This window comes from Hyalella azteca, unplaced genomic scaffold (genome assembly GCF_000764305.2).
Source record: "Hyalella azteca isolate HAZT.00-mixed unplaced genomic scaffold, Hazt_2.0.2 contig11450, whole genome shotgun sequence".
NCBI lineage: Eukaryota > Metazoa > Arthropoda > Malacostraca > Amphipoda > Hyalellidae > Hyalella > Hyalella azteca.
Window position 1 is genome coordinate 62,327 of NW_025941449.1, and position 16,906 is coordinate 79,232.

The following is a 16,906-nucleotide window of genomic DNA, read 5'->3' on the forward strand; positions in this document are numbered from 1 at the left end:
AGAAAGCATCCATATAAGGAGTCTTCAAAATGTTTAAAATTATCGGCAAACAAACAAATGACGGTATAGTGAAGGATTCGCAAATTTGGAAGAAACTGAGCTTCGGTTGAATATTCAAGCAATAGGGCCAAATAACTCGCACATTGTACAACGTTTCTTAATTAAAAAGCATGCTTTTTTGGCAATTAATTTATTCTGAAAATCCCATTATTTTCTGCTGGTTCACAAGCGTCAGTTCAAGTTCAAGCATGCAACCCCCATAAACGAGCCTTTTTGCACCTTTCACGTCTTTACACTGCTGATGTAAGGTATTCAGTTTATAACAACAAATTAATGAAACTTTCATACCACTACATCATACACAAGATGCCGCAAAAATTGTGCAGCGTAAAAGTTCTTTTACGTTGGATCTTTTTTCACAAATAGAAATGAACTTCCGGACAGGATCTTTCAGATTAATCCACTCTCAGGGGCGAGTAAGGAATTCGTATTCTTGCCGTTGAGTGTGCATCAGAGAAGACCGTAAAGATTTCAATGCTGCTAGTGTCTTACCATTTCAAATGCACGGACCTACAGCAAGCCACTATCACTTTGCCGCGAAAGTTTTCCTTCCTACGGAACTCATCAAGAAAAGCTTGAAGTCGACGTGTCTCGAATAGATCTCGCAAAAACCCGGCTTCGGCTCTACAATGCAGAAGAAAAATGTAGAAGGAGAATATACGATAAGGGGAACGTATCTGGCATCGTTTACATGTTGATGCCAAAATTTGCATTTCCTTTCGGCATGGTAATGTGGTGGCGTTGGCAACCGAGTTCCACTAGAAGAATAGAGGAGAAGCTCTGAGTGACGGTGTAATTCTAGCAACGCTGCGAAAAGAATAGGCAATGGCGGCTTCACGGCATTCTCGGTTGAGAAGAAATTACTCATACATAAAACAACAACCAGAGCGGCTACAGCTATGGAGGCATCCAACAAGTGCATCTTGATGCAGCATAAGAAATCATCGTGATAGAAGGCCAATTGAAACGTAAGAAATAAATCTGTATTTTTAAGATGACTTCCGCCAGAATAAGAGGGTGATGGATCAGCGAATGATGCCTTAGATACAAGGCAGGGGCATGTGATGGATGAGAACCTCTCTTTCGCATTAATTTGAATTTTTCAGAACCTCTAGCCGTTAATGATCCATATAAATATTTTAGTTATATTGGTGACAACAAAATAAATCGTAATAATAAAAAATTTCATAAATCGTTCTTCTGTGTAGAATAGATTTATGATACCTGCATCACCGTAAATGATACCTGCATCACCGTAAATGATAACTGCATCACCGTAAATGATAACTGCATCACCGTAATTGATACCTGCATCACCGTAAATGACAACTACATCACCGTAAATAATACTTTGCGAAGTTTCCTTTAATGGTTCAATTTGTACTCTGAGGACCATAATGTAGGTTGACATTTCAACCAGTGATAATATTGCACAAAAAAATAATACATGAATAATTATACTAATCTGAATAATAGTAATAAATATCAAATTATAAAATGTATATAATGTCAATTCTGCTCTAAGATAAGACAATAGGTCTGACCTGAGCGTGGCTCATTTGGCTGCCGCCCGCCATGCCGAACTTGTCCCAGCTGTATCCCGCCAGTGACACTCGAGCTCCTGGGAGGCCCAGTCTGACCTGAGCGTGGCTCATTTGGCTGCCGCCCGCCATGCCGAACTTGTCCCAGCTGTATCCTGCCAGTGACACTCGAGCTCCTGGGAGGCCCTTCACTGTCAATCGTAACACGTCCTCCTTAACGTCATCTGCATATTCATAACGACGTAAGTCTCGCCTCCTGTGCTCCCTGGACGGAAGAGGTAATGAGTCCATGTCTTCAGCGCCGTCATCCTCGAGAACTGTCTGAGTATTCTCATCAGCGTACATTTGGTCGGTGTTGTTCAAGTCATCGGTTTCGATTACCGTCGCTTCGTACTCTAAATCTGCGAAGCTTGATTCAGCATTGATATTCAAATTAATCTTCGGACTGTATTTCTCAGGCTGAATACTCTCGATGCTTGATTCGGCAGTGAAATAATTTTCGATATCGTATTTTTCAGATTGACTATCATTGGAGGAACTGCGAGCTGTGACCTGGGACGAGTCTGTCCCCTGCTTGATGTAAGGCAGATCCTCCGTTGTCTCGACGCTATACAAGGAAACCGATGAAGTTGATTTCGGAACTTCAGAATAATTCGATGTGGAAGTTTGAGGCAAGTTTTCTGACTGAACCGTAGGGAGAGAAGAACGCAATTTTGAAGAACTAATTTTCATTTCCTTTTCCTGAAGAAAAGCGGCATTGCTTGAAAATTGCACGGATAGATTGGAACTCTGATCACGTCCCAAAGAAGTTTTGAAAATTTTGTTAACCTGGACAGATGAGCGTAAAATTCCACGGGCTTCCGCAGAATCTTGATGAGGCTGAAGCTGGAGAAATGACGTGTGGTTTTCAATAGGAACCAACTGGATATTTGACGATTCAATTAGAGAAATATTCAGCAAATCGTTTGTCGGACTCGAAGGCTTAGGATTTGTCGAAAAATCAGGAAACACTGAATAATTGCCATGGTTGGCTGGCATATTCGTCACGTTATCATGTACGAGTAGAAGACTTCGTTCCTCAATCACCATCAGCGATGGATCAGTGATAATGGGTGATAACGAACTAAATGTGGATTCTTTTTCAAATTTGTTTGATGATTGACTGCTTATCGCAGATGAAAAGTTGATGGTCTGATTCATTTCATGGAGCAGGTGGTTTAAACTGCTTGTTTCATCAGCGTCTAAATTTGATTCATTGTTTTTTGAAGATTTATCTTCGTACTCGAAAATCAGGCCTGATTCTTTCAAATTTTCTAGCATTACAGTTGAGTTTTCCCTATAATTATTTACAAAATTGACGTTTCTGCTGATTGTGACACTATCGGTTGTGACATTCAGAAGAGCAGTCGCTATTGCATAAGAAGAGTTGGAATATTGAGCAGGCGCAGAAAAATTTGGAGAATATAGCCGGCCAAACTCAGCTGATTCGATGTTAGGTTTACTAGAAGATTCCGACGATAAATTGTTCATGGTGACATTGACTTCTGAAAACTCATCTTCGGATGAAACCGTATTGTTGTTATTGATGGACTCATCAGTCTTTTCTCCTGTTACGTTTGACGAACGATCGTCGCTTGTCACAGGGCCTAACATGTCAGATAAATTGCCTTGCGCATCGGGTGCTGGAAGTTGCATCAATTCCTGTTCTGTCGCAACCGCTTCTTCAATCGGATCAACTTGCCTGGGATGTCTCGAGGCGAACTTGGACTGTTCTAGTTTGATTGGCTGCTTGGAGCGCTGCATCGCCGTGACGTTTAGTTCAACAGGGTCGCGGGTTATAGCGTTTACGGGGAAAGTTAAAGAGTCGGCGACCAGAGTTCCACCGCGGCCTGTCCAATAGACGACGACTGTAGCAGCCCCGGCTAGCGAGGCGTCCAGGGCGAGTGGGAACGTGTGCAGTGAGGCCTGTGTGGAAAAATTATACATATTGCATTAAAGTTTATTGTGAATATTGTTTACATTTTCGTTCACAAAATGTCAGACTTCTTATGTGTTAGGATATAATTAAATATTTTTCATGATTCGTGGTTCGATTAAACTTTGGGGACGTTATTTAGCCATTATTATCACTGGTATTATACTTAATAGGCTAGGAGTAGATATTTTGGATAAAAGAGCTCTCAGAAGAAATGAGCTCATCGAAGAAAGAACATAGAGTTAATTCCTGAAACACTACGACCATAAATGAATCTGAATCAATTTTTCTGTGCATCTTTTCTATTTTGTTGATTTTTATCGAAAACTTTAGTCTTTTCTCACACAGAGCCGAGGTAGCTTGATCTAGTGCGGCTTCTAGCAATATTCAGACTGCCAGATTAGATATACATTTTCGAGGCAAATCCAGCCGAGTTCATTCGTCTTGTGAAAGAAGGCAGTCCATCAGACGCTTTCATTTTGTGAAATCGAGTGGAATGCGCCAGCCGGCAGATATGTGGAATAATGGCAAGACCTCGGCGGCAACTCTTTCCTCAAAAATGTTCTTTCTATCGATGCCTCATAATCCTTCAGAACTCAAATAAACAAAATCAATGTTTACTGTGAAACGTATTTAGGATTTCCACAATGATCACAACAAACGATTAATTTGTTTCATTGAAGTTTTAACAAAAGAATTATAATTAAGTAGAATTGAACAAATAAATAATAATCCATATTCAGGCACACTTTATGATGCAACATTTGAAAAAAATAAAGAAGAGGATAATTACCATAAAATTATAACCGTATCAAACATTTTATTCGCTTCGATTTAAAGGGAGTTTATCGGTCAAAAAAAAAAAACTTTTTATTAACCGACGGATCATTTTGAAATTTAGTACACATATGTACAACAGAAATCTAAGACTTTTTGTTCGTGTAAATTTTTGAAAAATAAAAGAGAGCGTGAAATTCACCATAGGAGGAGATAAATTTTTGAGATGAAAATTCTAAGTTTCCAGGAGAGCCCAAAAACTGAAATTTGTGATCATTGAAGGTATTGGTTTCATTTGCGCTTCGACGGCTGTCGTGAACGAGCAAATGAACGCACAAACATGGCTTTGGGCTCTTAAAATGGGCGGGTCTTGGACCTTTAAACTGAGTCTAAAAACTGGAAAAGTAATCATTTTCGATTTTTAGTCGAATTGCTCCCATTAAAATTTTGAACTCATTCGATTACGAAACAAGAATTACAACAAACAATGTTTGATTGTCTAAGGCTCTAAGCCACGATCATAATATCACGACTGGGTTTTATCTATACCGAGAAGAAACTATATTTTAGCAAATTGAAACAATATTCAGTCTTTAGTTAAAAAATTTGTAAAATTTATTCACACAATATGGTAGAACAAAACAAAATTTATATTTTTTTTAAAACTCAGAGAAATTTCTTAAGTATGTGAAAAATTAAAATGAAATCAAATAGACTTTTTAACTTCTATGACATTTTGGTAAAACCTATTAACTCAAAATTCATAAAAGAATAGTGTTAATAAATTCAAACGGTACGCACTAGAGTTCGCACTAGAGGTTCGGACATTAAAAGATAGCAATTGTCTGTTGGCACTCAAGAATGTTGGCATTTTACCTCCATTTTTTCTTGACCGGCTTCCACGATAAGGCCTTTGTTCAGTAAAAGATAGCGGAAATTCTCCAGGTAGAAGTTGCTCCTCACGTGCAGGATGACGTATTCTCCTACCTGTGGATTGGAAAAAAAATCCTTATCAAATATAAGGTTATGAGAGCAGCACACAATGCAAAGTGAAATCATCTCGAAAAAGTTATTCTTGATTTACGAATAACGCGCTCAAATTATTGTAATAGTTATCACTGACTCCTAGATCCTCGAAAGGTTAAAATACATGTCATTTTGCTACGAGGAAAATGAGGGCAAAAACGACAGGAAGTGAAATCATTTCTGCTTTATTGTTATTTTTGTTTTGTTTTACCCGGATTTCTTTAACTATTGCCCATAAACACAAATGAATGTTCCCATTTTAAAGTCGGATCCGAGTTTAATTGAAGTGTTACATTAAAATTAACACACTTTTTGCATTAACCAATCCTTGCAGTAGACTTTGTAAGAACTTTATACCAGTAGTTCGGAGGATACCATTGAATTTTATAAGAAATCACAAAGAAATAGACTTTTTAATTGAATTAGATTAGATTGATAAAATTGAAATTAGAAAAAGGAAAGACAACAGTGAAGTTGCTCTCAAGGCTTAAAAAGGCTTTAAAATGATAAACAAAAACAGCTGAGGTAGATCAGGGTGGACCGTTAAATTAAAGTAAAAAGGGTTAAAAATATATGAAATTTTTTATATAATATTTTTCCATGGACTGGCATTGGCACGCTATAACCAGCATGCAAAGCTGGGTTTACAAATTTAAGAGAAAACTACTTCGGGTCGTCAAATGAAAGGCTGGCATGAGTGAGCGACCAAACTTGGCAGAGAAAATGACGCGGTTCCTAATTGGTACCCCAGTGGGGATAGGGAATTGGGTTAGATTGGGAAAAACGGGATCCGTAATTAACAAAAATATTATTAAATCTATAATTTACAAAAATATTACGTTTGGTATCAGATCGAAGCGACATGAGTAAAAGCAATTTAACGGAAAATCTATTTCTAAAAAGCTACGAAATACTGCCCTAGTAATTTCAGGTGCAGTTTTCTCTCTTTTTGAACCTACAGCACGATGAGTAATGTATTTCAAGCAGCCAGAAATGTAGAAAATTTATGAAAACTACGTGTTTGAATTAGGATCAGATTCGCGGTTTTGAATGTGCTTTCTAGATTTTCTAATGAAATAGAAGCGTCAAAACTATATTTCATGAGCAAGCTTGGAAGAAACTGTTTGAGACAATTCTAACCCCTCAGCATGCGTCTAGTGGAAGAAGGAGGGAGTTTTCTGCGTTTGGTTATAGCACGACACGCTTTATATAGAGACCTAAATTTCCTTGTAATAGACGGCTTCGAAAGAACGGACAATTGCGTGACGGCTCCGAAGAGTTTCTCTAACACGACATCCAGGCTGGCGCAGTGGATTCTTGCGGTTATATTTAGTGCAAGTGATCCAGTAAAATAACATGCCATGAAAGAAATGGATTCATTCAGTAGAAATTTAAATGAGACGAAGTAACCCTGCGGATGTTAGTTAACGAAGCGTTACCATTCATATCTGGTGAATGAATATTTAAAAAAATTAACGTATTGGGTGACTTCTTATTAGGTGCCTAATTCTCAATGACCAATGTAATCATGAAGGCATTCTAATAGTTCTTACTTGTTTGTATTTCTAATAATTTTTAGTTTCAATAATTCATTAGCAAATGTTCCAACAACATCGACCCATATATTTTTTACGTGTAATTTGTTTGTTGATATGTCGTGAAACCAGCCCCTTACTCTTGGTAAGAGCCTAGATTACCTACTGTGTGCTTAATAGATAATCCAAATGAGTCAATATTATTGCGGGAGGATAGTCTTGTATAATTTCGTTTGTTTCTATAATTGTGTCATTAAATATGTATTTGTTCGTAGGAAGGTAAATAGTGTATTTTGCACCGAAACCAATCTTCAAACGCACAATTTGCGAATGAACAAAAAATCCAAACAACAGAAGAAATAATCGTTACACTGGACGCCATATCCACTGGATGGAAATTCAATTGAGTAAGCGGAAGCCCTCACGAGACAGCCAAGCAGAGCGCTGCAGTATAAGCGTGTAGCTATTATATGTATATGGGCGGATTCGCTATATGCTTCCGTAAAATTTGCTTACAGACTCAGGACCTTCAGTGACGAAAGCGACGACCGCTCCCATTCCAAGTGACAGGTTTATGCCACGTTGAAGAACCTAATTATAATAAAGGTGCACCGCTGAATTATTTATCCGAGACTATATGAACACACCGAGGACTATATAGGAATTCAGTAATATCTACGCTTAAATTTGCTAACTTGAAGACTCTTATCAAGCGACATTTCTCTTGGTGAAGCAATCTTTTTATCGCATTCGGTGAGTAGTTCCTTAAATTTGTGGTTTTACTCTCGTGATCAGAATACGAGAAAATTCAGTCTTACATGTGCAATAAAAATTGAATTTCTTGGGAGACCAGTCACTTCTTGGCGCAAGATATAGAAAGAAATATATAGGAAAAAATATAACTCAGTACTCACCGCAGTGAGTGACAGAGAGCGCATTTTCTCGTCGACGAAAACATGAAATCACGGACGTACAGACAGACGGACAGACAGACGGACGGACAGGCGGACATAGCGAGCACAATAGTGCATTTTTTTCATAAATGAGAAAATGCGCTAAAAAGCCTGCTGTCATTGGTAGTGGAGGCCTTTGTCTTTATTGGGCTTTTAGTGCGTGTGGAATAGAAATGGCTGAGGCACAATCACATGAAATTTAGTGACCACTGAAATTTTAGAAGCCTGCCACGTGAGAAATCCCTGGTGGAGGTGGATATCTGGAGGAACCTCCCGCCAGGGGAGTGGTGGGTGACCGCCACCAGCTTGGCGTAAGCCTTCCCTCCGGCCGCCTCCTTCAGCTCGGCCGTCAGGGCCAGGGATGCGACCTCTGACTCAACCTCGTAGTCCGCTGTGGAGATGTACAACTTATTATTATTTTTTATTCGTTAAACTTATGTTGTTTTTTATTCTTTATTCTTTTATTAAATATATTGTAAATTGAAGATAATGACAATATATCAGACAACTTTGAATGAGAGGAATACTTGCAGAATCAATGCTGCATTTTATTTTGCTTCACTTGGGAATACTTTTTAAAACACTTGTTAATCTTAGTATCATAGATATCATCATCGTACTTCTTCAACCCTGCTTATGCATATATAAAAATGAATTCTTTATGCCATTTATAATATTAGGTGTAAACTAAATAGATGTTAATCGTTAGGATTACTAATATTCGTTACTTTGTTGAATATGGGTTGAAAGTCCTGAACGAGTTTTCATTTATGCGCGTAATGATAAGTAATCGAACGATGAAATCGACCTGGATGTACCGTACAGATCAGGTTCTCGCATTTTATGATCTATACAGTGTTTCAAAATTTCAATGGCGTTTAGTCGAAAATATTTTTGTCACGTCGCTGTCAAGATGACCCACGCAATTTGATAATCCCGTTAATCCAAATCTCGTTATATCATTCAGAATGCGGGATCCCGAATCCATTTTTAAATATATTCGTAACTGAAGAATTAACTATTAAAACCTACATTCAGCGCTGAGTTTGGAATAAATTGGGAATAATTGTTTTGAAATTTTAAGAAAATTCGAATTTTTTATCCTTGAATTAAATTTAAACTTACCAAAGTAAAAATCGCATTTTATTTCTAAATCGAACCCTATTCTCAATTTTATAATGTCGCAGGATTCCTCGATAAAAAAATCATATTTCCGAAGTAATATCCCGATATGAAAAGTATTGCGAATGACTTGATAGGCCTCGATGCATTTACGACATATTGCGAGGTAATTTGAACACTAACTCGTAAAAATGCTACTATTTACAATCCGACATGTAGCCAGCTTTATTTAGAGCTGATTTTTAGCAGAAAAAAATACTCCTTATTTGCTATGGTAAAATCAGAAATCTTATATTACGCTAACGAAATATAAGCTTGGACAAACCTATTCAAGCCTTCATTTAACACACCAAATCTCATGTCACTGTAGCTCAAATACCCACCATAAAACAATTTATACGAAAAAATATTCGATATCATGGGGGTAGCTAAACTTTAATGGTATTCATGATGCTAGGTTCCTAAATCTTGTGCAGTTTAGTATAGGCAGGCTAATGTTACTACAATTACACAAGATGTGGACCGTATACAGTCCCTGAAACTATTAAAGCGATGACCATTAGCGGCCGCCATGTTCTATACACCATTATAACAAAGCGGTATCGTGGTTGCAAAGGAACTGAGTAAAATTTCGGTTACCACCATGCATTGTAACCCAAATTTCACCCCACACAACATTGATATATAAGATAATCTTATTGAAATATGTGCGGGCGTATCAAATGTGTGACACCGATCTTAGAAACAAATTCATAAAATCAAATTTTGAATAAACCTTAATCAACATAACGAATGAGTAACTTGCAAATGCTGGGATATACTTTACTTCGTTTAATTTCTGATTTCACACCATAAAAATTTTTTAAAATAAATATCGATATTTGATCATTCATTGTTATTCACACTACATAAAATTGTGTTTGTCACGTGCATTAAACAATATTTCTGAAATAAAAATATTAAAATATCAATTCATTATAATATATTTAGACCGAGATCAGAAGCGGTAATCATTTTTTATCTGTTTTTGCTTAATATTCAACTCGTAGGTCAGAATTATTGCTAATAAAGCCCTGACTAAACCATTCTCTTCATCTTCACATCATTTCGACCGTATAATTTGAGCAGAATAATGTTATTGCGTTTCCGGAGGGAAATACAGATATTCTAAAAACATCTTCCAGCAATAGAATCTATGCGCGAACCCGAGAAAAAATGCAGCCTTTGAAGTGTACTTTCAATTTTCTTTGGTGAAGAAAGGAGCAATCTTTTCGTCAGCTTACACTCATGAATAAATTGGGAACGGCAGAGAGCCTAGGAGTAGAAAAATTCGACGACATTTATTGATTTTTAGGGAAAAGGTATAGTTGATACGATATGATTCTAATTAAAAGAAGTTTTGCGAATAAAATTAATATTCGATAAATCTCGTGAAAAATGTTTTGAGAGTAAATTAAATTTCCGAGAGGCTAGAAAAGCACCCGAATGATAGAAAATAAAGCACGCTTGTTGCGTAGTTTCAACTGTCATCTGGAGCTCTGGTTTTGGATGAAATTGAAAAAGGTTCAAATTTGTAATTCGTTATAATTTGTATGAAAGCGTCGGCCGTTGCTGAGCGTCACTTCTGGCGTGACCAGGAGCCGGTGACGCGATAACCGCGACTCTGGCACCGGCGCTGACGAGCCTTGGGTCGCCGCCAGCTACAACATACATAACAAGACATTCGCTTTAAAAATACTCCTCTATGATGGTGGTTAATTAGGTATAGCATAAACACAAACTACGCTGAACTGCAATTTTTGGACGTTATTTTTGGGTAAATCCTTTCAAAAACTCGAGTTTTAAGCATTTGAAACCTTTTTTGATATTGAAATAATTTATGACACTGCCAAGTTCATCCATAATTTTATATATAGTATATTCTAGTAATTGTTATAACTTTTCTAGGCGATGGTTTATTGCAGCAGTGTTAACTTTCTGATATTATCCTCTTGATTCTAGTCCCTTATTAGTTATCTGTTAAATGGAACAACTCCAAAAATGAATGAGATTTCGTTGTTTTTTTCTCCAAAAACGTACCTTTAGAAGCATTTAGAGGTACAGAATTAACAGGTGCGTCCAATTTGAGTAACCTCATCCAACAATGAGTAACTGTCCAAAACATTGGTTTAAGCATGAATTTTGAAATTGAAGATAATAATTGGTAAATTCTTAATAATAAAATTATGGTGATCATTATTTATCCTTCATGCTCCTTTACAATTATATTACAATAACAATTGGAAACTCAAAGCAAATTCCTAGTTCGACTTTTTGGAGAGAGGAGGCCGTAATAAATTCGAGGGTACTTATGAAGAGGCGTTATAAGTTAAAAGTTAATGCAAAAGCGTATCTGTTAATGAAACAAAAACCCTGTCAAGTAACATGATGATGTACGAGTGAGGAAAGTAATATATGCTCACGTAGAATTTGAAGGGCATTGCAGGCCGTAGTATGTGAGGGGAGTCGCCCAAGAACTTGAGCCTAAGTTTGCTCTCGATGATGCGAGTTTTAGAGTATCCCTGTTGCCTGATGTTCCAGATCATGTCGCCCACTTGAGCGCTGATGGTCACCTCCGAGTTCTCCAGGCCTCCTGAGGGCAGCAGGTCGTCCAAATCCGTTAAGTGGAATCTGAACGGAAACGCTCCGTAGAACTGCAAAGAGAAATAATTTGCAATTTAAAATTGAGATGTATCAAAAATCTTATTCTTGTTTAAAAATCTAGACGAAATTTTTGTAACACAGCAATGAAGAAAGCCAGCAAACCTCCTCACTTGCCCTGATGAGTTTGAATTGAAGAACACCACTCACCGCATTGAATGTGATCAGTGGCACTTATAGCACACAATTCGAATCAGTTATAGCCATGAGTGGCAAATGAAACACACCGTTCATTGCAGTTACTGACTTGACTGGCACAAGAACACTCTCATCACTGCACTTACTGACATGAATGTCACTAGGACCACACCACACACCGCAGCCACAAATGCATGTGGTACAAGAACCACGCTAATCACTGCACTCACTGACACGAGTGAGTGTCACTATGACCACACCACACACTGCAGTCACAAACGCATGTGGCGCAACGATCACTCTAATCACTTTTCTTACTGACATGAGTGTTACTAGAACCACACCACACACCGCAGTCACAAACGCATGTGGCGCAATGATCACTCTAATCACTCTACTTACTGATATGAGTGTTACTAGAACCACACCACACACCGCAGTCACAAACGCATGTGGCGCAATGATCACTCTAATCTCTCTACTTACTGACATGAGTGTTACTAGAACCACACCAAAACGCATGTGGCGCAATGATCACTCTAATCACTCTACTTACTGACATGAGTGTTACTAGAACCACACCACACACCGCAGTCACAAACGCATGTGGTACAAGGACCGCACGTTCAGATTAAGCACCACTCACCGAAGTGACCGGCATTAGGAGTGAAGGGTCAGGAGCGAAGTGCAGATGGGGCCGGTCAGGTAGAAGTGATCGCACAGAAGCCCTCACGGTCACGTTTCCCGACACGGGTGCGCCTGATGTGTAGTTAGCGTATACCACACCGCTCAGAACTGCTGAGTCCGTCGATATGAACGGGGGAACTTCCACGTCCACCTTATGAAAAGTAGAAGAACTTAAATAATTTCAGGAGAATTTTGGAGTATAATGGCATAAACATTTTATTGATAAAATTTATCGATTTCTCTGATGGGTCCAAAGGGTGGATTTGGTAAACATATATGTACTTCAATAAAATTTTTTCATCGTACTATGTGTTGAGGAAATGGAAATTAAGGAAATGAAAATTTTTATCGTACTTCGGTTAGTAAATTTTTGGTGGCGAACCCTGTTCGCCCGTCAAGTATTTTTCTCTTTGACTAACTCGGAACTTTAGAGTACCACTGTAAGTTAAGTCTTAATTGAAGAATTAATTAAGAATTAAAGAAAATTTAAATATGCATCGAAAAGGAGAGAACTTGGTGTCGAGTTTAAAAGGAGGTAAGTAATACATAATAAGTTAATTTTACAATAATTAACAATATGTAATTTTCTTGCATTTTCAGCACCTGTTAAAAAACAGTTGAAAACTTGAAAGAGAACGAAAAAATTTTTGAATATAACACCGCTACAAAAAATATTTGTTTAGTCAACGTTCAAGATTGGACGAAGAAATTTTTACGAGTAATTAAGAAAATAGCAGGTGGACACTCAAACCACACTACTTCTTATTGTATTTCATTTTCATTTAATCAAAGTTGTTATCAATCTTTTAATCAAAGATTAAAACTAAAAGAATATATTTCCAACTTACTACACGAATCAACCAAAAAATATGGAAAGCCAGGTGAATGCATATATAACTTTCTAGCTAAAAGATATTCAGAAAAAATATAACTCAGTACTCACTGCAGTGAGTGACAGAGAGTGCTGCAGTGAACGGACAGACAGACGGACAGACGGACATGGCGAGCAAAATAGTGCATTTTTTCATAAATGAGAAAATGCGCTAAAAAGATAGACGATCATTCAACTGACGAGTGTGCCCCTCTTTGCTCAAGTTTTTCCAACTCCACGAATGAACAACAGCGGAACGAAATAATATGAAGAGCACAGCTGAGTCATTACACACGCAAAATTATATCTAAGAACTTTGTTCCAACGTGAGTAATATAGCAAGGCCATACTAATGGGAAAATGTTTTGACGTATTACTTTTTTATATGGTATTAAAAAGAGTTGAATCTAATTTAGTTAGCGTAGCTTTCTGACCCAAGTTGCAACACTAAAAGACTTCGAACATTTTTTCCTTCGATGAAGCCAAAACTTAAAACATGGACCTGATTGCAATTTACTTCGCAATCAACCTCTCGAAATAACGAAAAAACTTCATCACCGTGGACAGCAGGATCCACTGGTAAGTTTGGCTCAGTAAAAACTGGGCGCAAAACCCGGACGTTCATCTGAAATCCTCACCATAAAACATCTTTAATCTCGACTTTCCTCCGAGACGCTCTCTAATTTAGAGCCGTGAGCTTACCGTTCATGGAAGCAGCATCATGCCTGACAATTGTTGTTAGAAATCGGCGGTGAACTACAGGTCCTTGTATAACCGCTGATGTAAAATATAGGCAATAAATCTCAGGTGAACTATAAGCCCTTGTTTAATCGTTGATGTGTAATCTAGCCAATATTTTTCAAAAAGGAGAATTGGATTTGAATGGTGCAGACGTGACGCGGGTGAATCGATAAAATTTGGAGAAAACTGTGAGTGAGTGAGTGAGTGAGTGACGGTATAACAGAAAGTTCACTGAGTATGAATGTAAATGTCTGAATAATTATCAAGCATGAATATTGATGTGGCAAGTGATCTTGTAGCGGCAAAGATTTGCACGTAAATTAAAATAGGAGCTGGAGAGCCAAGGCACGGGATCTTGTTAATAATAAAACTCCCTCGTAGGACACAAGAGACAAATGAATGGCGTTTGATGGAAGCCCAGGAGCAGCGCCAACGTCACAGAATTTGGCAGGGCTGGAGTGGCTGCAAGGATAATTTTTTTCTTGGTGCAGAATATCACCACGGTGTGAGTTTAGGTATGCCAAAATGAAATTAATTAGAATCCGAATTTACTTTTTTCAGAGTCTCATATCATATATGATTGGCCTTACTTCTGTTCGGCGGACTATTTTTCCAAGTTCGGTTATTATGTCTATCAAGAAAATCAGTTTAAAAACTGAATTTTTTTTATTCGAGTTTCACTGCGATGAATTTATTTCCCATTTGATTATATGGAACTTCTTGTTATGATTTGAGTTTTGTATGATACTGATACTCTTGGCATGTATGGTCCTAGAAGCTGGCGCTCAAAACTGAGTTCGAAGTTATCAGGCGGCGTAAATGCTTCGATGATGAAAAGTTCATTGTACTCGCAATAAATTAGGAAACCTGCCATGTCATCAATATTGTGTTGGAACTTTCAACATTGAAGATACGTATAACATTGCCAATCAAAGTGCGTGGAATTTCAAGCATATATTCCCTCTCGCAACCCAGTAACGCAATAATTGTCATTATATATAGTTTCTCATATTTGAATCGTTCCTCGCAAATGTACAAACTTATTTTTTGGATCCCATCTTGAAGTTTTTTTTAAATGCGTCGCATTTTTAGTGGAAATTTGAGTTAAACTTTAAAAATAAATGACTGCCTTGGAAAAAAATGAATCCATTAAAGAAAACAAAACGAATATTTGGATTTTAATATATTTAATGACACTTTGAATTAATTTGAGTTAACATTAAAGTACACAGAGTTAAAAAGGGTCAACGAAATTTTGAATGGCCGGCCTTCGACAGCAGATTCACTATCTATAATCCACCAAAAATTTGTCACTTTGCACAGTGCGATCACTAGGGTTTTAGGGTGCAGCGAGAAGGGTGTGCGAGGCACTATGGCTCCAGGCACCTAAAGAGCCTTTTAATTGGATTGAAGTTTAAGCGGCAGCCCCAATGAGAATCGTGCACTTCAGCGAAGCAAGTTTGTTGAAAATTAAGTGGAAGCGTAGAGCTCGCGTCTATAGAATATTTTATGTATGGGCGGCAGCAACGCGATTAATTGGATGAGGATGTGTAAATACTCCTAGAATTCGAAAGAGTCATTTTGAAAGCGAAAGAATTGTTATAAAAAAATAAATAAACTCATTAGTGAAACTGACATGTGTCGACCTCCAATCGTATTAAATCAACGAGCAATGCACCAATGGCGGACATCTGACAAAGGTCCATTTATAGAAAAGAAAGGCCCGTGTTGAGGCTCACAAACTTGATGCTATAGGAGTAAAGGGTGCGCCTTCCTTTTAACCATGTGCCTTCGATGCATTTATAAAATCTATTCCAATAATAAAAGAGATTTAAAGAACTGCGCTTTCTAGATTTCTGTAACAGAGCATCAATTGATCTAAGTGAATAATGTAGCGTTAATGTGCGAATACATCATAGATGCGAATTTTAGTAACGAAAGTCATGACGTTGAAAATATCATCAGTGTTCTGTATAGTACTAACGATGAGAAATTCTCACCTCGAACCTGGTCGGATCGAAGAACTCGACGACGAAAATATCCACAATGTTCTTAATTTCAAAACGATAAACAATTCTCACCTCAAACCTGGTCGGATAGAAGTACTCGACGACGATTATATCAACAATGTTCTTAATTTTAAAACGATAAACCATTCTCACCTCAAACCTGGTCGGATAGTACACGAATGAGATTACGATGAAATAATGAAGCAAAATAAGTATTCGCCGATGAAAATATCAACAATTTTCCTAATTTTATAACAATAAACCATTCTCACCTCAAACCTTCCCGGATAGAAGTACTCGACGACGAATATATCAACAATGTTCTTAATTTTATAACAATAAACCATTCTCACCTCAAACCTGGTCGGATAGAAGTACTCGACGATGAAGTGATGCTCAGTGACGGCGCTGGCTTCTTCAACACGCACAGTCCAGCGACCCTCCTCAGGCTCGGCGCTCAAGGGGAACTGTAAGCCCACGACGCGCTCCCCGCACTGTCGGCCAGCAGAGCAGGGATCAAACATACACACTCGCCTATTTATTGTCCAATTTAAGCAATTTTTGTTGTTCATTAACATGTCTTTATTATTATTAAAGTATAAGCAATTTTCGTTGTTTATTAACATGTCTTTATTAATATTGAAGTACACAGAGTTAAAAAAGTCAACAATATTCTCATCTCATTTTTAAGAGAAAAAATTTATATATGACTGTGAATGAAATGTTTATGCATTCATTATTTCGAATAACTTGATGGCCACAACAAAATGC

At 37.6% G+C, this 16,906-nt stretch overlaps 1 protein-coding gene across 1 annotated transcript in view; it reads right to left on the reverse strand.

The window, feature by feature from the left end:
* The window catches only part of LOC108672298, a 132,423-nt gene that overhangs the window by 16,884 nt on the left and 98,633 nt on the right, over window positions 1-16,906 (reverse strand). The window contains 7 exon segments of the mRNA XM_047882844.1: window positions 1,605-3,566; window positions 5,230-5,349; window positions 8,110-8,258; window positions 10,590-10,689; window positions 11,452-11,682; window positions 12,474-12,665; window positions 16,489-16,629. Coding sequence (XP_047738800.1) covers window positions 1,605-3,566; window positions 5,230-5,349; window positions 8,110-8,258; window positions 10,590-10,689; window positions 11,452-11,682; window positions 12,474-12,665; window positions 16,489-16,629 — 2,895 coding nt within the window.